This window comes from Adiantum capillus-veneris, chromosome 24, assembly GCF_014529385.1.
Source record: "Adiantum capillus-veneris isolate H3 chromosome 24, ASM1452938v2, whole genome shotgun sequence".
NCBI classification, from domain to species: Eukaryota; Viridiplantae; Streptophyta; class Polypodiopsida; order Polypodiales; family Pteridaceae; genus Adiantum; species Adiantum capillus-veneris.
Window position 1 is genome coordinate 22,759,145 of NC_140954.1, and position 21,912 is coordinate 22,781,056.

General features: G+C 39.8%; 2 protein-coding genes across 2 annotated transcripts; both read left to right on the forward strand.

Annotated features, from left to right (window-relative positions):
• Positions 1–514: 514 nt before the first annotated feature.
• On the forward strand, positions 515–823 carry LOC147426077 (uncharacterized). The gene has a single exon (XM_086498171.1). It carries the CDS (start codon positions 515–517, stop codon positions 821–823), a length of 309 nt encoding a protein of 102 aa, XP_086354297.1.
• Positions 824–6,686: 5,863 nt separating this feature from the next.
• Positions 6,687–7,412, forward strand: LOC147426078 (uncharacterized). The gene has a single exon (XM_086498173.1). It carries the CDS (start codon positions 6,687–6,689, stop codon positions 7,410–7,412), a length of 726 nt encoding a protein of 241 aa, XP_086354299.1.
• Positions 7,413–21,912: the final 14,500 nt, after the last annotated feature.

Below are 21,912 nucleotides of genomic sequence, written 5' to 3' on the forward strand. Positions count from 1 at the left end.
TTGTCGATCGTCCTGATCTCACTATACGAGTGTTTTATCAGAAGTTCCAAGATATGATGCATTTACTTATCAAGCAATTCGTATGTGGGGAGGTGATTGGACATGTTTCAGTGATTGAGTTTCAGAAGAGGGAGGTCTTCCTCATGCACATATATTGTTGATACTTGCATCCGAATATAAACCCACAGATACATTACACTATGACAAGTTGGTTTGTGCAGAGCTCCCTGACAAGAATGTGTTTCAAGAATTATTTGATGTAGTGAGTCATTGTAATGCTCATGGGCCATGTGGTCCTTTCAACCCACGTTCTCCATGTATGGTTGATGGTAAGTGTAGATTCAAGTTTCCACGAACATTTTCTACGTCTACAAATGTAAACGAAAGTGGATATCCTGTGTATATGAGAAGAGATGATGGAAGGTTTGTTACGTCTAAAAATTAAAATTTAGATAATCGTTGGGTTGTTCCTTATAGCCCTCTCTTATCACTAAGATACCAAGCCCATATTAATATGGAGATTTGCTCAACTGTCACTGCCGTGAAATATCTTTATAAGTATGTCTACAAGGGACATGATGGAGCCACTGTTGTCCTTCAAGATGATGAAGGAGCTACTGATGAGATCAAGAGTTATCTCAAGGCACTTTATGTTTCTGCATCTGAGGCCATGTGGAGAATATTTGGCTTCGACATGCATAGTGAAAGGCCAGCTATTCAACGATTGCAAGTACATCTTCCATTACAGAATATGGTTACATTTCAAGATGGTGATGATGTATCACATTTACTAGATAATGAGCAAATAGAAAAACTACCTTGACAGAATGGTTTGTTGTAAATCAAAATTATCCTGAAGCAAATAGCTTCACATATACTGACTTTCCAAATGGTTGGGTATCTACTTAACAAAATATGGCAGCCAGCCTTACACTTTCCACGTGTCGCCTTCTGCAAAATGAAGGTTGAGTCCAAAAAAAGGGAATGAATTTTTTCCAGGAAATTTTCAGGCGGCTCTGCAAGGCTTTGAACGCTCAGGCAATTTCTAGGCGGCTCTGCAAGGCTTTGAAAGCTCATTTACTTGCGTCTCCTTGCTCGCTCATGTTTCTTGCTCATATAGGTCCTTGCTCGCTTATTCGTGCTCCCAGAAACACACACACACACACACACACACACACACACACAGAGCCTCAGTGTGAAGGTAATGCTCAACACCTGCCCGCCATTGTATTTGCTCCAGCTCTGCTGGCTGCCCGATCATCACCAAGAGACTCTCTGCTGCTCACTGCCGTGCCCACCTACTCATGTACCTTCCGTTGCTTCTTGCACTGCCCGTCATCGCCAAGAGGCTGCTGCTCGCTACTGCTCACTAACGCGCGCACCTGCTCTACCTACGGAAGGTGCTTAGCAATCCGCTGCTGCAATCTTGCGCTGCCCATCATCGCCAAGAGACTACTGTTCGCTGCTGCTCGGTGCCGCACCCACCTGCTGTACCTACGGAAGGTGGTGTATCGCCAAGAGGCTGCTGAGAAATGCCTTGCGCTGCCGACAACTAAACGCCGACGATAGCTTCTGAATGCCTTGCGCTGCCGCGTGTCTTGAGTAGCTTGCCTATGTCGAGCCCCCCGCCACGCTGCGCCTGCTAATAAATGACTAATTATACTAATACGAATAATAACTATTTTATTATTTTTTGTGGCAGGTGCAGGCACACACAGCTTCGAGGCACACACCAGTTCCAGGTAACTTTGTTAAATTTACTCAGCTGTTTATTTATTTATTTATTAAAATCCCTTCACCTAAAAAAAAAAACATAAAGATACACATGAGAGAGAGAGAGAGAATGAAAAAAAAAAGGGGGGAGAGGGAGAGAGATTAACCTTATGCAATGCAAAAAAATTCATAAAGATGCACATAGAAGGAAGAGAGAGAGAGAGAGAGAAGAAGAAGAAGAAGACCAAAGAGTATGAAAAAATAGGGAGAGAGAGAGAGAGAGAGAGAGAGAGAGAGAGAGAGAGAGAGAGAGAGAGAGAGAGAGAGAGAGAGAGAGAGAGAAATGACAATGAATCTCTTTGGGGGTCATATGTAGTTTAGATATTTTGTTTATTTAATTTAAGTGTGTGTGTGTGTGTGTGTGTGTGTGAGAGAGAGAGAGAGAGAGAGAGAGAGAGAGAGAGAGAGAGAAAAGACCAAATAGTAAATGACAATTGACCTGAACTTAGGTAAATTAGGTAGATGAAATGAAATGAAATGTTCTATTAGCATCTTTAAAAGGCTAAAATGACCTATGAGACCAAACTGTTACAAAATTGAGAATCTGATACCATGTCTGGGTGCTAAAAGACTAGAACAGATATCGAGAGTATGACTCTAATCTTCTTGTGAACTCTTTGTCGATGCTATGTAGCTTCACTCCTCAATTGTGGGTGTCTGGACCTCCGTAGCTCCTGTGAGAGAGAGAGAGAGAGAGAGAGAGAGAGAGAGCAATAAAAGACCAAAAAGTAAATGACAATTGACCTGATCTTAGGTAAATTAGGTTACAGCAATGCCCGAGAGAAGAGAGTTTTAACTATGTAGGAAACGTTCCCAAGAGACCCTAAAGATCTAGCATAAGAGGAGTTGAAATGAAGACATGTTATTCAAGAGGGGAATGAAATAACCAAACTAAAACACTTGGGAAAGAAAGGTTATACTTTTTCTCTTTTTATTAGGGGACACACACTCACCCACGCACACACACACACCCGAGAAGAAGAGAGTTTTAACGATGTAGGAAACTATCCCAAGAGACCCTAAAGATCTAGGAGACGAGGACTTGAACCCAAGACATGTTATTCTAGAGGGAAATGTCATAACCAATCTACCACACTTGGGAGTCCACAACGGTTATACCCATGTATGGCCATAGAGGAAAAAAACCCATAAAGATTATACAATTTTTGTCTTTTCATTAGCGCGCGCGCACACACACACACGAGAAGTAGAGAGTTTTCACATTGTAGGACACAAAATTGTCCATAAGGCACACACATGCACAAAGACACATAGAGAGACATAGAGATGAAAATGAACTCAATTGGAGGGTACTTACACACATACACACACACACACACACACACACACACACACACACACACACAAACAAAGAGAGAGAGAGAGAGAGAGAGAGAGAGAGAGAGAGAGAGAGAGAGAAAAGAAGAAAAAGACCAAAGAGAATTAAAACAATTGGGGGGGGAGAGAGAGTGATGAAAAGGGGTTGAACTTGAGAGCGTTATACCATTTAACTCTTTCCATTAGCGCGCACACACCCCCAAGAAGAAGAGAGTTTTAACGTCATAGGAACTATCGCAACAGACCTTAAATATTCAGACGACGAGGAGTTGAACTCCAGACTTTCTATTCTAGAGGGGAATGGCATAACCAAACTACCACACTTGGGAGAGAGAAAGGTTATACCATTTTCGTCTTTTTATTAGGGCACACACACTCACCCACACATACACCCATGAAGAAGAGAGTTTTAACGAAATGAAACGAAATTTTAGATTAACATCTTTAAATGGCTAAAATGACCTATGGGACCAAACTGTCACAGAATTGTGAATCTGATACCATGTCTGGGTACTAAAAGACTAGAACAAAAGTACTACTACTACTAGAATCCATCTTCATCTGCACTCTGGATCTCCGTAGCTCCCATGTTCGAGGGAGAGAGAGAGAGAGAGAGAGAGAGAGAGAGAGAGAGAGAGAGAGAGAGAGAGAGAGAGAGAGATAAACACAAACTTCACCATAAGGCCTCACACACATAGAAGTAAAACACACACACTAACACACATAGAAAGGTAGAGAGATGAAAATGAACTGAGAACATACCTTACAAGAGCATTTCAAGAAACCCAGGAGCTTAAGCCCATGCTCTTAAAGCAAGAGCTTGGATTGATTCGTCATTACGAAATTTACTTTAGCTGGATTCAAAATAGATTTAAGAGAGTATGACATGAAATGTTCTACTAATGTTTCCAAAAGGCCAAAATGATCTATGAGACCAATTTGTTACAAAATTGTGAATGTTTTGACCTAAATCTAGGTAAATTAGGTTATATTAACGTCTTCAAAAGGCCAAAATCAACTATGGGTCCAACCTGTTACAAAAGTGTGAATTTGATACCATGTGTGGGTGCTAAAAGACTAGAACAAAAATACTACTACTACTACTAAAATCCATCCTCATTTGCACTCTAGATATCGAGAGAGTATGGCTCAAATCCTCTGTTGTACTCTCTGCTATGTAGCCCCATAGCTACATAGCCGTCTGTATCTCCATTTTTCCTCTGCTTGATCGAGAGAGAAATAAAATGAAAGGAAATGTTATGTTAAAGTCTTCCAAAAGGCCAAAATGAGCTATGGGACAGAGGGTTACAATGTGTTGAATCTGATACAAGGTCAGAGTAACAAAGTGAAATGACAAAATGATAAAATGATAAGATAAAAGTACTATGGGATCCTAAACAAGTAGGCGTGAACTAAGCCGAGAGAGCGCGCGCGGACGAGAGAGAGAGAGAGAGAGAGAGAGAGAGAGAGAGAGAGAGAGAGAGAGAGAGAGAGAGAGAGAGAGAGAGAGAGAGAGAGAGAGAGGAGAAAACACACACAAACACATATACACAGACAAAGAGTTGAAAATGAACTGAGTTTGAAGGGTACTTACACACATTCACGCATGCATGCTACACAACCACATACAAACAAAGAGAGAGAGAGAGAGAGAGAGAGAGAGAGAGAGAGAGAGAGAGAGAGAGAGAGAGAGAGAGAGAGAGAGAGAGAGAGTTTAATGTGAGTAACAATTACATCCAAAGATGTAGATTTTAATGTCATAGAGAGGGTTTCCAAAGATCTCGGGCTTGATGTAAATGCCTAGAGCAATTCCAATAGACCTTAGAGATTCTTGCGTAGTCTTGAAAATCAAGGCATGATACTCAAAAGGCAATCCCAAGAGAACCAAGATGGTATCTTTGTCTTCACCCGAATAAGGAAGAATTTTTTAGGGTCCTGTCTATGGAAGTATTAAAGGATCTATCTAATAATAGGCCCTCCAAATCTACCTATGCTATTCCAATGATAGCTAACATAACCAGTTTGTCACTCTCATACGAATAGTTTCAAAAGTTCCCAAGGTTATAAGTGCCCTATTGTAAGAAATTCAAGAGGGAATTTGGACAATCAACATCAACATCTTCTTCTTAACAATAAGATAAAACACCTGATTGTTCTATACATCATGCCGAGTTTGATAACTGTGGGAGGAGATGATGTCCCAAAGAGGCAAGGACTGATCTATTTTCCATATGATGCGAACTGAGGGCTTCTCTCCTAATGCATTTACATATGCATTACAGTTCAAAATAATCCATAGTTTGATCACCAAAAGGTGACCACATGGATAGAAGATCACATGAAACCATTATAGATTTCAAAAAGGGTTGGATAGAGAGAATAACACGTGTGATTGAGAGATCCAGTACTGCTTCCGAACCCTATAAATTTGAGATATAGAGTGAAAGTGAGAGATAGAGAGTGAGAGAGAGAGATGGAGAGGGAGAGAGAACGATGGGAAACAGACCTAGAAACAGACTTATTTAAAGAGACATATTGTAAAGTCAAGTTTTGTGGATGAAGTCCTAGAGCAACTACACTTACAATGTCTCTTTTTTTTTCTTAGGAACTTTATGGCACCTAGGGTATCTGCTGAATGTTTTGGTCATGGATTGGAAGCGATGGAGATAGTAATGGATCATATAACGATTCACTACTCTCCGGAAGACAAAGCTGACTTCTTTCAAAGCATTGTTTGAGGTTTCTTTCCGGGTGTTACTATAGAAGAAGCTTCGAGAACCTACGACCGCACTTCCATGACCAAAGATGGGACACCCTTTCACCAGGTGTTTGTCAGAATCTAGAATATCTTGCTCCAAGGGGTTCTAAAGTTGTGATGGTTGGCAATATCTTGCTCCAAGGGGTTCTGAAGTTGCTACAATTATGCCAGGAGAAGGGGATGATAGAAATATTGGCTATCGCGACATTGTATTGAATTTTTGACACGGGGGTTTGAAAAGAATCTCCAGCATGCATCGAGCTTACATGTCCTTATTATATCTTTTATTATTCCAAGTGGAGAGGATGGGTGGCATCTTTATTTATAGACTACCGATGGAAAAAAATTGAGTCAAAAGCAACATTATGTCTTTCGCTTACAAATAAGAGATGATACTGTGGAGTGTCTTCTTCGAGGAGGTAGGCTATTACAACAGTATGTCGTGGATGCTTATAGTACTCTAGAGGAGTCACGGCTTTTGTGGATGCGAAATAACCAAAAAACACTTCGTGGTGAAGTGTACCAAGGATTGGTTGACATGGATGAGACTAGAGATGGCTTAGAGAGGGTTGAAGGTCAAAATGTTGGCCGTAGAATTGTGTTGCCTTCGTCTTTTGTTGGAGGTCCAAGATATATGTGCCAACTATTTCAAGATGCAATGGCAATTGTTCGTAGTAGGGGAAAACCGGATCTCTTCATCACATTCACATGTAATCCACGATGGAAGGAAATAGATGATGCATTACTACCTTGACAAAGTGTTGTCGATCGTCCTGATCTCACTATACGAGTGTTTTATCAGAAGTTCCAAGATATGATGCATTTACTTATCAAGCAAGCCTTATTTGGGGAGGTGATTGGACATGTTTCAGTGATTGAGTTTCAAAAGAGTGGTCTCCCTCATGAACATATATTGTTGATACTTGCATCCGAATATAAACCCACAGATACATTACACTATGACAAGTTGGTTTGTGCAGAGCTCCCTGACAAGAATGTGTTTCCAGAATTATTTGATGTAGTGAGTCGTTGTAATGTTCATGGGCCATGTGGTCCTTTCAACCCATGTTCTCCATGTATGGTTGATGGTAAGTGTAGATTCAAGTTTCCACGAACATTTTCTACGTCTACAAATGTAAACGAAAGTGGATATCCTGTGTATATGAGAAGAGATGATGGAAGGTTTGTTATGTCTACAAATTACAATTTAGATAATCGTTTGGTTGTTCCTTACAGTCCTTTCTTATCACTAAGATACCAAGCCCATATTAATGTGGAGATTTGCTCAACTGTCACTGCCGTGAAATATCTTTATAAGTATGTCTACAAGGGACATAATGGAGCCACTGTTGTCCTTCAAGATGATGAAGGAGCTATTGATGAGATCAAGAGTTATCTCAATGCACGTTATGTTTCTGAATCTGAGGCTATGTGGAGAATATTTGGCTTCTACATGCATAGTGAAAGGCCAGCTATTCAACGATTGCAAGTACACCTTCCATTGCAGAAGATGGTTACATTTCAAGATGGTGATGATGTATAACATTTGCTAGATAATGAGCAAAATAGAAAAACTACCTTGACAGAATGGTTTGTTGCAAATCAAAATTATCCTGGAGCAAATAGCTTCACATATACTGACTTTCCAAATGGTTGGGTATGGAATAAAACTCGAAAGGCATGGTCTCCACGACAACAGGGTGTTTCTATTGGAAGAATGTATAATATTGTCCCTATTGTTGGTGAGGTTAATTACCTACGAATGCTTCTCAATATTTGCAAGGGATGTAAGTGTTTTTAAGACTTGTGTATGTATGATGGTCACATCTATGATACATACAAGGAGGCATGTATATCTAGAGGATTATTGCAAGATGATGAAGAATGGTCAATTTGCCTCCAAGAGGCATTTTTTTTTGAAAATGGAATGCAGTTGAGACAACTGTTTGCAATCATATTAGTCTTTTGTGAGCCACTTCATCCGGCTGCTCTTTGGGATAGGTTTTGTACTGAATTTTGTGAGGACTATGTTTATGCCCTAAGGATGCATATTTCAGATGCAAGTGTGCGATTTGATGTGGAAAAAAATCAAGCTTTACTTCATATAGAATGCTTTTTGCAACAACATGGCAAGAGGCTTTGTGATTATATGTTGCCTGCAATAGACTCAACATTGGTATCCTTAAGTGAAAATGGTGCTATGACTAAAGAAACAATGTTCAATGTTGATGAACAGTGTAGTATCGCAGATTGTATGGAAACTTCTTTAAATAAGGATTAGCGAGATGCGTATCACCAAGTGCTACAAGATGTTGACACAAATTCAGGGAAGGTATTTTTCCTAGATGGTCCTAGTGGCTCAGGAAAAACTTACTTATATAATGCACTTCTTTCACGAGTGCGATGAAGTTGTAGAATTGATCTTCCATGTGCATCCTAGGGTATTGCAGCTTTGCTTTTGAGTAATGGAAGAACTGCTCATTCTAGGTTTAAGATACCTTTGGAGCTTCACTCTGAAGCAACTTGCAATATAAAGGTAAATAGTCAACTTGTAGAACTTCTAAGGAATGCAGCTTTACTTATATGGGATAAGGCTCCCATGACACATCGCTATGCGTTTGAAGCAGTGGACAGAACTTTAAGAGATATTATGCAGCGAGATACTTTGTTTGGTGGAAAAGTCATTTTGCTTGGAGATGACTTTCGACAAATACTACCTGTTGTACCAAAAGGTAGTCGTACAGACATTGTAAATGCTTTTTTGTGTCATTCTCACATATGGAAATACCCGAAGATACCGAGGCTTACCAAAAATATGCGTATAGTTGATTGCGGCACAAACTCACTTCAACAAAGTTTTTCCCGTTGGGTGCTTGATATTGGCAATGGGGTTATGGATGATGGAGGAGACTTACACAGAGTCAAAATACCTACACACATGATGCTTCCAGGAAATAGTTTGGCAATATTCAGAGATTGAGCAATACTTGCTCCACGGAATAAAGAGGTGGATTTTATTAATGACTATGCATTGCAAAGAATGCATAGAGATTGCAAAGAGTATCTGAGTGCAGATTCAATTTGTATGTTAGAGGAAAACACACATTTGTACACAATTGAATATCTGAATAGCCTTACTCTTGGTGGTGGTTTTCCACCTCATGCTTTAGTCTTGAAAGAAAATGCTCCTATCATGTTGCTGTGCAATTTGGATCCAAGACGTGGATTATGCAACGGAACTAGATTGATATGCAAGCAATTTCATCATAAGGTAATTGAGGCAGAGATAGTTACAGGATCAAATATTGAAGAGAGAGTTTTTCTTCCAAGGATTGACTTTATTATTGGAAGCCATCAGGGGCTTCCATTTCAAATGAAGCGTTGTCAATTTCCAATCAGGCTTGCTTTTGGGATGACTATCAACAAATCACAAGGGCAAACACTTGGAATTCTTGGTCTATATCTTGAGTCATCGATCTTCTCTCATGGACAGTTGTATGTTGCAATGTCACGTGTACGAAGTGCAGCTTCTATGAGGATTGTTGTCAATACTGAAAACACTCAAGCGGAGTGTTACTACACTCCAAACATTGTATTCAAGGAAGTATTACAACTAGCGAGCTCATACAATAAGTTCAAATTGACATTGTGGCTCTCACTTAAAGTCAGACACACTTGATGTCTCTAATATCAAAGTATTTCCCACGGATGGACCCTCGACGAAGTGCTTCATATGTAGTGGGTCACATCACTGAATTCAATGGAGGTATTTATCTTCTTTTTTAAATTAGTTTATTAACTTGACCTATTATTTTCTTGAGAAGATTGGCTTATACATTGACTTAATCTGTTGAAGATCCACCGCAATGGAGGGGAAGAGTTCCTGCTATGTTTTTGGTGATCTTATTTGATCAAACTCATATTATATTGTAAGAGTTTTTATATATGGTATATTTGTAGTTTTAAGCTTTTATTGCTCTACATAATTCATGGATGCCTTTGCAGAGATCACTCCCATCGAGGTTTTATCATCGTAGGTGTATATGAAATGCTATACTTAGGTAGAGATATGTCCATGGAAGTTCTTGGATACTACCATGTTGCCTTTTCTTCCAACCACGAGCATCGTCAAATTCAAGTTAATATTTGGTTTGTGGGTGACAAGAGGTCAGTCAATGCACAACAGGTGGGGGTTGCTGGAGACCGCACTACACCATATCGATTGCGGATATTTACTCAAATTGAAACACCACCCCGTATCTTGCAAAATGTATACAACATAGGTCCTTGGACTTATAGAATCCCTAATGTGGTCTCTCAAAGGCTACACTTTGAATAACTATTTTGTATTGTCTCTTTGTGAAGTTGTGAAATTTCAAAGTCTTTTGAATTGCTTGTGTTCCTCTCTCTCTCTCTCTCTCTCTCTAAAACAAAAGAAAGAGGGACATGATTCTCTACGGCATGATCGTCAAAGTCTTCTTTATTCTATTTCATATTTGTTCCTCTTAAACTTCCAAATCTGTGCTGTTAGAGCAGATAAAGAATGGCACGACACATCATGGTTTCATACACCCTCAATGATGTACCTACTTATATTAGAAGTATGTAAATGTAAAATCTTATCTTTGTTACTTACTTTTACCATGAATGAGAAGTTTTTGGCTTTTATTTTGTATGTATACATATGTAACATTTTTTCTAGATCCTCCATTGTGGAGGGGTCCTGCACATGCTGAGGATATTGTTCGTATTGTGGAGGATTTTGAGATCCTTCGGTGCGTTGTCGTGCTGTGACACGTACATAGTGGGAACGCATGTTACAAGATCTATCTTGTATTTTTTTAAATACATAATTATATTTCCTATAGTGTACATATGCATATTTAAGTATAATAATAAGCCTTCTATCTCATCCTATTATTTTTCTCAAGGGTAACATATCTTTACTTTACCATCAGAAAATACTATGGGAAAAGCATCAATAGCTTCGCCTCTTTAACTTGGGGCAAAAAGCATTGATTCTTTATTTCTACTATTTCATTATCATCTCACACCCTAGCTAGATTCTATATCTAGGGTAAACTCCAATATATATATATTCTATGTATTTTTTATACTTTTCTTATATTTCTTTTTAAATAGCTACTAGGAGAGAATCAAATCCTAGTGGGACACTAGGTGGCATGATTTCAAAGATACACTTATTTTAATGCATTATTGCAAGCATGATTACAAAACTTTGTCAAGGAGCAATGTCATGCTTTCATATGGCATGAGGTGTCCTTTGGAATTAAATGAAAGTCTAGGCTAAGGAGACCACATGAAGACTTTTGCTGCCATAAATGGACCCTATTTTGATGAATTTTTTACACAAGGTTCCAATCTGAATTGGAAAATGATTTTAAAATGAAAATCGTAGCTAATGAGCTGAAGTTTTTGCCCATATTTTTACTTTTTTATTTGGAGCCACAGTTAAGGAGATATGATCAAAATAGTGGACCCCAGTCTGCCCACATCATGTAGGGACAGCTCATTTCCAACTTTTCCAATTCCTGTTCACACTGGCTCCTCTCTTCTTGTGTAAACCCTTGGGGGTTCCCTTCACCTATAAAAGGGGACCTCTTCTTCCTTGGAAGGAACTCAAGCATTCAAGACATTGATGAGAGGAATTCTCGAGGGAGTGAGTAGTAATGCCTAATTGTACTCAGCCATTAACATAAGCCCAAGCCTACACTTTCTCCTAGAGGGAAACTAGCCATTCTTGCAACAAGCTAACCTTGGAAGATCAACTCTAATCAAAGAAGGTCTTGCACTTGGTGTATCAATCAAAGTGGAATTATCCACTCTTCTTCTCTCTCCCATCAATAATGGTGCCGAAAGGTTTCAAGTAAGATGTGTTCTACATTGATGTTTTCTTGATTTCTTGTTGTTTTCATTTTCATCTCTAATCCAACATATATATATATATATATATATATATATATATATATATATATATATATATATATGTATCTAATCTCATCTCCTTAACCAAACCTATCTCTCTCATTCTTAGAAATTCATCCTCTCTAGGTTCTCTTTGCTACAGGTACATCTCTCCCCGCAGTATCCTTATTGCCTACGGGCAAGAATAGGGCTTGGGAGGGAAACTTCTCATCTCTTCACTTCTCTCATATCTACATTTCTCACATACTATCCTAGATGAATAACCCACATGATGATCATTTCTATCGCTTTCACTCTGTACGATCTATTAGAATTAACGTATGGATTAGCCGTAAAATACACTTTCAACAACGTATAGTGTTTCTCTTCGGCCCTGAAAGGCTCAATGAAATACTTCTATCACCGGATCCCATCATACTACCTCTCATAGACTATAATTTTTCTTTTGATGTAAGCGTAGTTATCTTGCTATGAACCAAGAGGATTTGTACACACAATCAATCCCAATCACTAGACAAAATATATATATTATGGTAAGCACAAAACTAAAATTCCAAAGAACAATTCGTAGCCTATTTGGTCAGCCAAGATTGAATGCCATTAACTCATCCATTAACCCTTTCATATTACCCATGATACGATATGACCATAGCTTGATGTTTTCATCTTCGTATTGTTTTGACATTCTCTTTTGCGTTCTTTCTTTGTGTGTGTGAGTGCAAGAGAGAAAGAGTGAGTCTTCTTTGATTGCACTTCTTTCCAAACCCTAGTCTTCATGGCATCTATGGTTTAACTCCTTCATATAGTTTTTGTTGAGTTCTCTCACAAACTCTCACAGCCATAAGCCCGGTGCTTTCCTGGCAAGACCGCAAATTTCTCGACATATTTTTGGTGAACCCGACGCGAATCTGCTAGGGTGAGAGTTTGTGGGTAACCATGGGTGATCATGTTGAGCAACAGGGTATGCATTTTGACCTAGCAACAATGCAAATTTTTCAAGCATTTGCAATGTTTATGCAACAACAACATGCTACTGAAAGAAGGGAGATTTCAACAACGAAGGCCATACAAGCGGTCGTCAACAGAATGGATCAGTTCAATGGCAAAGATGTAACCAAGTACTTACGCGAGTATGTGAAGGAGATGGAGCTGCATCGCGTGTCAGAAGGTGAGATGATTCAAAGCTTTGAGCTAGTTGTTGCTCCAGAAATTAGGGAGCATGTTAGGGCAATTAAAGATGGGCATGGGAGAAATTGGGAAGAACTCAAAGTAGCTTTAAAGGAGGAATATTTCATGGAGGACTCGGAGAGAGTGACCAAAAGGACATTCTTAGAATGGGTAGTCAAGCCAAAGCAAGGACTATCAATAACAGAGCTACTTAGGGAATTTGAGCGGCGCTATGCACAACTCACCAGGACAGAAAGGGCCACACTAGATGTAGAGAAGACAGATCTTTTCTTACAAGTTGCAGGTAAAGAGTTTCAAGAAAATTTGGAGCTTCTTCTTGAAGATAAAGATACTGAGCAAGGACTAAAGACCGACTGGAATGAGGTTGAAGGTGCTGTCTCACTGCTTGCCAAACGAAAAAGAAGAAGGGACAAGATGGTAGTAAACACTACAAGTCCTTCCACCTCAACTTCTGACAAAATGGTTAAGCCTACTTTTATCGCTCCTAAGTTTGATGAGTCCATGCTAGATGAGCTTGTGAAGGGAATTCATGACTTGAAGGTGAAGTTTGCAAAGCTTGAAGAAAAAGGCCAACCATCAGGGCCACTTCCTAGGCAAAGACAACAGCCCAAAGAAGGGTTTGTTAATAGATGTATTTGGTGTGATAGTACAGACCATGTAAGAAGAGATTGTGATGATTTTAGTGATGCTTTGTCAAAAGATTTTGTCTTTTTTAAGGATGGTGAAATTCACTTAAGAGAGACAGGTCTATCTTTGAGAACTAACTTTGGGAAGGGGGGAATGCAAACCTTAGTTGAAGATATGGAAACTAACCGTGCTAGCTCTTCAGTTGAGGCAGCTACTTATGGAGTAAAAATTGAGCATTTTTGTGATGAAGAGGTGATTGACCATCATGGTCAAATTTGGCCAAATGTCATGCAATTAGCTAAAAAGAGAAATCTTACAAAAGAGATTCTACATGAAGCAGGTGATTGCATACGTCTAGAAACAGGATGGAATGATCCAGTGGACTCATTGTCAGTGCATGCCTACATTACAAAATGCCAACAAAATGAGGCAATTGTAGAAGAGAAGCGCAGACGTGAGAATGCTGATGAAGGACCATCAAAAAGAGCTTCTATAAGTGGGGGAAGAAGCGACTCAATGCCTTCTCAAACACCCTCAACACAAGGAGCATCTCCACCTGAAGTACTCATGGAGGAGTCTACAACAGGAAAGAAGAAAGAGACAACGAAAGGTAAGACAAAAGGCCCAACTTATAAACTACAATTTTATATTGAAGTTGCTACAGATTTAAAGAAATTCTTGGAGGAAAGGATCTTGAATAGCAAGATTGAGTTTACTCTGGGAGAAGTTCTTGTCATTACAAAGTGTGAATTCCATGAGGAGATCATTGACATCATCAAGAGGAAGAGGCAAACCCTTGCTGAAGTTTCTCGTCCACAGGTTGAAGGGGAAACCTCAAAGACACAAGGGATGCAACTGCAAAATAAGGAGAATGATGGAGCTGTGGTAGGATGCTACCAATCTAGTGGGAGAGTGAAGCAAGTGCATTTCTCAAATGATGATGAAGAAGTTGAAGATATTCCTAGGAGTTACTATTCACGAAGTCATTGGGCAAGAGCTACTACAGAAACTTTGGTCAAGGTAGGTGATCTTGAAGAGCCATTTGTTGCCTTGATTGACCATGGTTCAGAAATAAACATAATGTCAAAGAGTCTCTACAACAAGTGCAAATGGCCGATGGACACAGATCATGGCTGGATGGTAAAAGTGGCAAACAATTCATCCGGTGAATTGTATGCAGCATGTCCAGGTGTGAAGGTAACAATAGGTGATGTAAAGATTGACCAAAACTTCTTTGTATATGATACATCTTCATATCATCTCATCCTTGGACAGCCCTACATTGTGGGAGTTTGAATGGAAACAAAGGTAATGGATGATGAATCAGCATATGCTAGGATACGTAGCAAAGATGGTAAACGAGCTGTCCAATTTCTCACAGTTTGTGTGAACCACGAAAGAAATCGTGACAACCTCAGAGAACATCCTCTACCAAAGGTGAGCAAAGAGTTTCATGATCATAGAGAAATGATGGGTTTTGGCCAAGTATCATTGTAAAGCGGGATTGCAGTGGTACAGAAAGAAAAAGGGTCTCGCCTGATCCAAAAATAGGTGAAACTTTCTCGATGAGCTCCTTGGTAACAAGGAATGGATCAGTATGTTTTACAAAACTTGAAGATTTGAAGAGATATGAGAGGCAATATGTGCATAATGTACAAATAGGCATGAAAAAGAGTGGGTTGCTAAAGCCTACTGAAAATGTTTTGGGTTTGTGTGAACAAGTTTCTTTTGTAGATACTATGGGTGAGCTTGATGCTATAATGAGGTCTAGTTTTCATATTGAAAATGAAGTTGTGGAAGTTTTCTCTATGGAAATGTATCAAGTAATAGAAGCCTTTAAAGAAAGCCAAACAGTTGGCCCAGAAGTCCATGTTGAAACTAAATACAAGAGTGTAGCAAAGAAGGTGAAACCAGTAGCTTCACCCTTACCACCCAACAACAGGGAAAAGATTGAACAGGCTTCTTTACAACCAAGTTTGCGGAATCCTAAAAAGATCGGGCATACCTTCACAAAGGAGTCTTTTCAAGAGTTGCAGATTGGTTGCGAGGAGTTTCTAACACAGGAGGAGACAAAGTGCTTCAAAGAAATGCTTTCAAAGCATGGTAAGGCTTTTGCATTTGAGCCACATGAGATAGGATGTGTTGATCCTTATATTGTAGCTCCTATGGTAATTTTCACAATACCTCACGTGCCTTGGAATTTGCGGCCTATTCCGGTTCCAAAGGCTCATTTGCCAAAGTTAGTAGAGCTACTGAATGAGAAAATCAAAATGGGAATCTTGGAGCCTTCTTGTGCTCCATACTCAAATAGGTGGTTCACAGTTCCAAAGAAGAATGGTTCTCTACGCTTCATCCAAGATATGCAACCAGTGAACAAGGTGACAATTAGAAATGTAGGTACAGGTCCAATTGTGGATGAATTTGCAGAGGCGTTTGCAGGGAGGGCAATCTACTCAATGGGGGATCTCTACTCAGGGTATGATCAATTTCAGCTTGCAATCGAAAGCAGAGACTTGACAACCATGAGGACACCTTTGGGTTTGGTAAGGATGTGTACCTTGCCACAGGGAGCAACCAACTCGGTTGCACATATGATGAATGGGATGAATAAGGTCTTACGTGACTTTATTCCTCAAATCACAATGCCTTTCATTGATGATTTGCCTATCAAAGGATGTGAAGAAAGTGACAAAGATGAAGCTTTGGATCTCAAGGGATGTTGCAGGTTTGTGGTAAATCACATAAATGATTGTGATAAAATTTTGTCTAGGTTGGAAGAAGTGAATCTTACATTGTCAGGGAAAAATTCTATGTTTGGTGTCAAAGAAGTGCTCATTCGTTGCAGGCTTCAATATTATAATTGCAGACATTCTGTCTTGGCATTATATGAAGCACGCTATTTGAGAAGTGTTGTAGGTTATTATCACATAGAGTTTGATATAGATGATATGCGAGTCACTATACGAGAGTTAGGTATGCAACGCCCTCTCAATTGCAACTTTTCATACGGTCCCTATGGAGTGAACGGATGTTTAGAATCTATTCTTTGGGTGAATCACCTCGATGCCTCGGTCGCAGTGTTTGACGCGTCGGACCTTGGATCTTGAGAGTTCCAAGTAGAGTGTGTTGTAGGCTCAACTTCTCTATATCATCGAACACTTTGATCCATTGTTTATGCATTCTAAGTGCCATATTTTTTTAGTTACTGTTGGCTTAATCAAGTAGGTTAATGTGTGTGTGTGTGTGTGTGTGTGTGCGTGAGAGAGAGAGAGAGAGAGAGAGAGAGAGAGAGAGAGAGAGAGAGAGAGAGATTTGCGAATTGCTAATGTAGGTTAACATGGGTCATGATGTATTGGCTATTCTCCCAATACATATAAGGATGAATATATATTTGAAGCTAAGAAAGAGTACATTTGTCAAGGATATGGTACATGGTGTTGGCGGCATCATTGGTTGTATTCATATGCTGATGGGTGGTATGAAAATTGTGGATGGTTAAGCATTACACTATGTAAAGTGTCACAAATATTGAGCGAAATAAAATTGATGAGAGTCTTACAAGAACTACATATGGTTGATATTTATTATGTCAATGTTTGTGGTTGTGATATTCAGTTTGCGAAAGATATATCACAATCACAAATCTTACATTTCGGATGAAGAGTTTAAAATTTTGAAACTAATTGTGAAGTTTATCAATGCGGTATATTGGAGTGATCCTCATCCGTCCAATTATAGAGTAGAATATGAGTCGTTGTAAACAAAAAAATTGAGGTTGTTGTAAAGACTTTGACCTAAGTAACCTCTTGACACTTTTTGGCATGACATTTAGTAATTGAAGTGTTCGTATTGCGCTTATGCTTTTTTAAGTGTTTAACACTAGGTTGGTAACCTAACAGGACATAAAAGTGTCCTTTCAGGGTTTTGAAAAAAAACTCCAAAACCATAGTAGATCCACTCATTTTGTAAAATCCTTTCATGAGGTTATAGTTCAAGGCCTACTACACATGGAAAAAATAAGAAACTTGTAAAATTTCTCATCTTTTGGTCACACCAAGCCTCCAAAGTTGATGGACCAGTACATTTTTATCAAAACAGTCATTTCTTACGTTTTGTTGCATAAAAATAAGATTAGGGATTTTTGTAGGACTTGAGATAAATTCCCTAGTTAACTTCAATGGGTTGGTGATCAGAACATATGATTGCTTCTCACTCACTATTTTTTGTTTTGCAAAAAGAAATAGGTACAAAAAAGTTGAATTTTTACCATTCTGCAAACCTATCATCAAAGTTTCTATAGCCATGCTCAATGCAAATAATATATGCATGTTTTCTTAGTTCCCTATTGTCCTTTAGGTTCATAAGGATCCATGGAGCATGCCAAAAGAATAATACATCTCTTACCAAGGGGAATCTTGGGGACAAAGATGAAGTGCTAAATACAACAAACATGAAAAAATTGGGTTCAACATTATGAGTTGTAGAATCCCATAGAAACTATTCAATATCTAGCCAAATTTGATCCTTATGACTAGATATGGTTACTACCTACAAAATGCATGTAGTTGTCACAAGAAACTAATAATATTGAAAAAGCTATTCTTGATATACTAGAATGTTTCGTTTTCTTCTATAATTGAAAAAATCAACCATCTTTGTCTACTATGCAAAATAGGGTATTAGGTGCCCCAAAACTCAAGGAATATTAGCTTTATGTTACAATATGTGACATAGAAAATCAAAACTGCATTTGGATATCATGAAAGCCACCAAAAAAATCATAGAAGAGCTAAAATTGGCTAAAAAACAGGATTTGACAATTTTCGTAATTTGGTCATAACTTACAACTTTAACATTTATTTCTCCCTAGAAGCATCAGGACATGTTGAGGACTACTAAAGATAGTTCTCTAGCATTGTAGACCTCACAAGCATGAATTCTAGAGTGGTATAGGTGCAAAAAGTTGAAAAAAACAAAAAACAGGACCCGTTTTTTCACACAGTTTAGGTTGTGAAATGTTGTGCAAGAACAAGGTTAAAGATGGAATTGATATTCCAAAAAAATGTCAAGTTTTTTTCAGCTCATGGGACAACTTTCTAAACAGATAGCACCTCAAAATCCATTTTAAAACTCTTGACATAATTCAAGGAAAATGGTCACTTAACAGGACATAAAAGTGTCCCATTACCAACCTAGTGTTAAGTGGTCATGTTGATCATCTCTCTCTCTCTCTCTCTCTCTCTCTCATTTTAAGCTTTGAGTACTAATGTTGTCTTCTTTTCTTGGAGCCAATTAAATGGCCCACGAAATTGTGAATATTTTTTCAAGTGTAAAAAAATTTATTGTTGATGCTTTTGAAGAAAATATGTTACTTGCTGAACGAAGATGGCAATGGACATGGGAAGTGATTGAGAAAAACTACATTGTTTGGGGGTCATATGTAGATGAAGAGTTGGACACGATTTACATCAAATTGCTTGATCCCTATTTCTTTCTCAACATTAAGCTCATGCTCTTAAAGCAAGAGCTTGAGTTGATTCATCATTACAAGATTTACTTGAGCTGAGTTCAAAAAATAGATTTAAGAGAAGTTTGTAGAGCTCCAGCGCAATATCTTGACCCTGTTGAAATAGCACGACTTAAGGTGCTATGCAGATATGTTCCTGAACCTTTTTGACAATTATGTAAACTTTTAAAAAAAAAAAAATGTCTCTTTAATCATATGCTCTTATGTAATCTCTCTCTCTCTCTCTCTCTCTCTCTCTCTCTCTCTCTCTAAATCTCTGTGCAAAAGGAGTTAAATGTACCAGGAGTAGTTTAAAAGGGCCAAAGACAGAAAGTATCGATCATGTGTGTAATGAAAAAATATATAAAGATGCACACACCCACAAACACATACAGAGTGAAGTGTAAGAACGAGCGAGGGCCGCCGATAAGCGGATCAGCGCGCGAGCTAGTATATAGAATGGGATGGGATAGAAGAGTTTGTGATTTCATATGTGTGCGCGCTACTAAGGGGCGATAGTCATGGCGAGGCTGCAATGCAGTAGCCACGAGCGCTTGCATGGCAAGACGCGCGCTGTCCACGAAAGATTTGGGATGACAAGAGTATGGACAGCTAAGGAGGTTGTGAAAGCCTAGCAATCGCGATAATGGAATGAGGCAGCAAGAGAGGGGCTACCTCTAAGGCGTCGGCCAAACACACAGCAGGGCGAAGGTGGGTGCTCATGATCACTGTGTCAGAGGGGCATCGGGGTTGGACCAGCGAGGTGCAACGAACTCGGAGCTACTTGGAGGGGCGGTTGCTGGGGTGGTGGGCGAAACGTAGCAGGACAATCGGGCTGTGGCACGATGTTCAAGAGTAGGATCAACAGAGGAGGAAGCAGTAAAGGGTGTCAAAGTGCAGGTGATTGCGGGCTTGTGGGACTCGGTGGAGCTGGACAGAATGTGGCATCCTGGTAGCATTGTTGGCATCAGCAGGGAATCGGAGTTGAAGTCCGAAGGAGAGCAGCACACATCAAGTGAACGCAGCTGAAAGAGAAGCATAGTGGTGATGGGGAGGCGGCGTGAGAACGATGGCATGCAGCAAGGCCTTTGCGAGGCGTTACTGGGCTAATGGAGCCAGTGGGCTAGAGCAGGCTGTTCGGCGGTGCGCATGTGGGTAGGTGATGGTAGCATCGAGGGAGTAAAGACAAGCAAGGAGGTTGTGATCGCAATAGGCAAATGAGGTAGTAGGAGCGGTGTCGCCGGGGGGGGGGGGGGGAGCCGGAACAGTGTCAGGCTAGCTATGGGAAAAGAGAGAGGAAGAAGACGCACAACACCACACGATAGACTAATAAGCACTTGGACAATGAATACGAAGCACAAAGAAATTGAAATTGATAGCATAGACGCGATCGAATCTCAGTTTCCAAGGAGAGCCATTAACGGCGTCCGTAATTGGATTAAAATGAAGATTAAAGAGTTTAAGCTTTTTACAAAGAGTTTAAGTTCCTTACAAAGAGTCTAAGCGAAGACGGAGAGAGCAATGAAAATCCTTGGTCGTTTTGAGTTCTCCCTCTTCAAAACCCCTCAAAGATCTTTTCCCCTTTACTTGTGTAGCTCTCCTTCAATTGCCAAAAAAATACAAACTTCCTAATCTTGCCAAAAAAAAAAGTGGCTTTTATGGACGTGTGGGACTTCTTCCCCTATTTTTATCGAATTTTCCATTTTTAGCTCCTACTTTTCATATGAGACTCTCATTGCTATTTTTGGATGCCTTGGAGCCCCAGTCTTTATGTGTGAGAGACCTCCTTCTTGAGTAGTAACGGCATCGTCGTTGCTTGGGGGTGGGAGGGGAGGGGGGATGGATGGGCATTTTCTCTCAATAAAAGGTTAGGTGCTCATGGCACAGTGTGGGATCAACCACGTGTCCACTACCATGTCATCACCTTCACCACGTTGTCAATGGCAGTCTCCATAGTCGAAAATGACATCGAACGTCACTAGCTACCCAACGTCACCATGCACAGCGCCACAACGGTGCCTGAGGCCTCTTGCCCCATGGCCAAGGGAGTCAAGATTCCTCACTCCCCCTTGCGATGCCTAAGGAGCCTCATGGTCCGAAATATGTAGACTTCATTCTCCGATTGGTGCACCACGGGATGGTCACCCTCCAAGCTTCATAAAAAATCCCATGTGACATATATAAAAGACTTTATTTCCTATCAACTTTTAAGCAACAGTAACTTCCTACTCTAGGGCCAAGACGTAAGACCCGACCGAATTTGCACCATGCCAACTTCAAACCGTGCAAGCCTCGCTACATTTTGACCTTGCCAAACTTGCCAATCCAGGCTGCAAACACGCCACCCGGCTGGCAAGTGCCATCGATTCTGACCTTTGGTATCTTGTCGATCTAGACTCTAATTGACGCATTGTCAACTCCTATAGTCTTCATGCACTACATAATTCTCATACAAAGCCTAGCGAGGCTGAGAAAACCCCAAATGGCACACCGATTGAGACGACCAACATGGCACAGAAGTGGTCCCCGATGAAACTTCAATTGACCATATTTGAGCCGTTTGAGATTTGATCGCCGATCTGAAAGAGACACCGTGCACCATATGATGAGCACTTCATACCCATGAACTCACTTCATTCTTGAACCTTCATCTGCAACTTTTCAATCCGGTACAGATCTACAAACTGCTCCAAGCTTCAAACCGTCATAACCTACACACCATAGCTCCAATTGACGAGCCATAAAGACAAGTCTGTGGAGCACTCTGAGTACTATA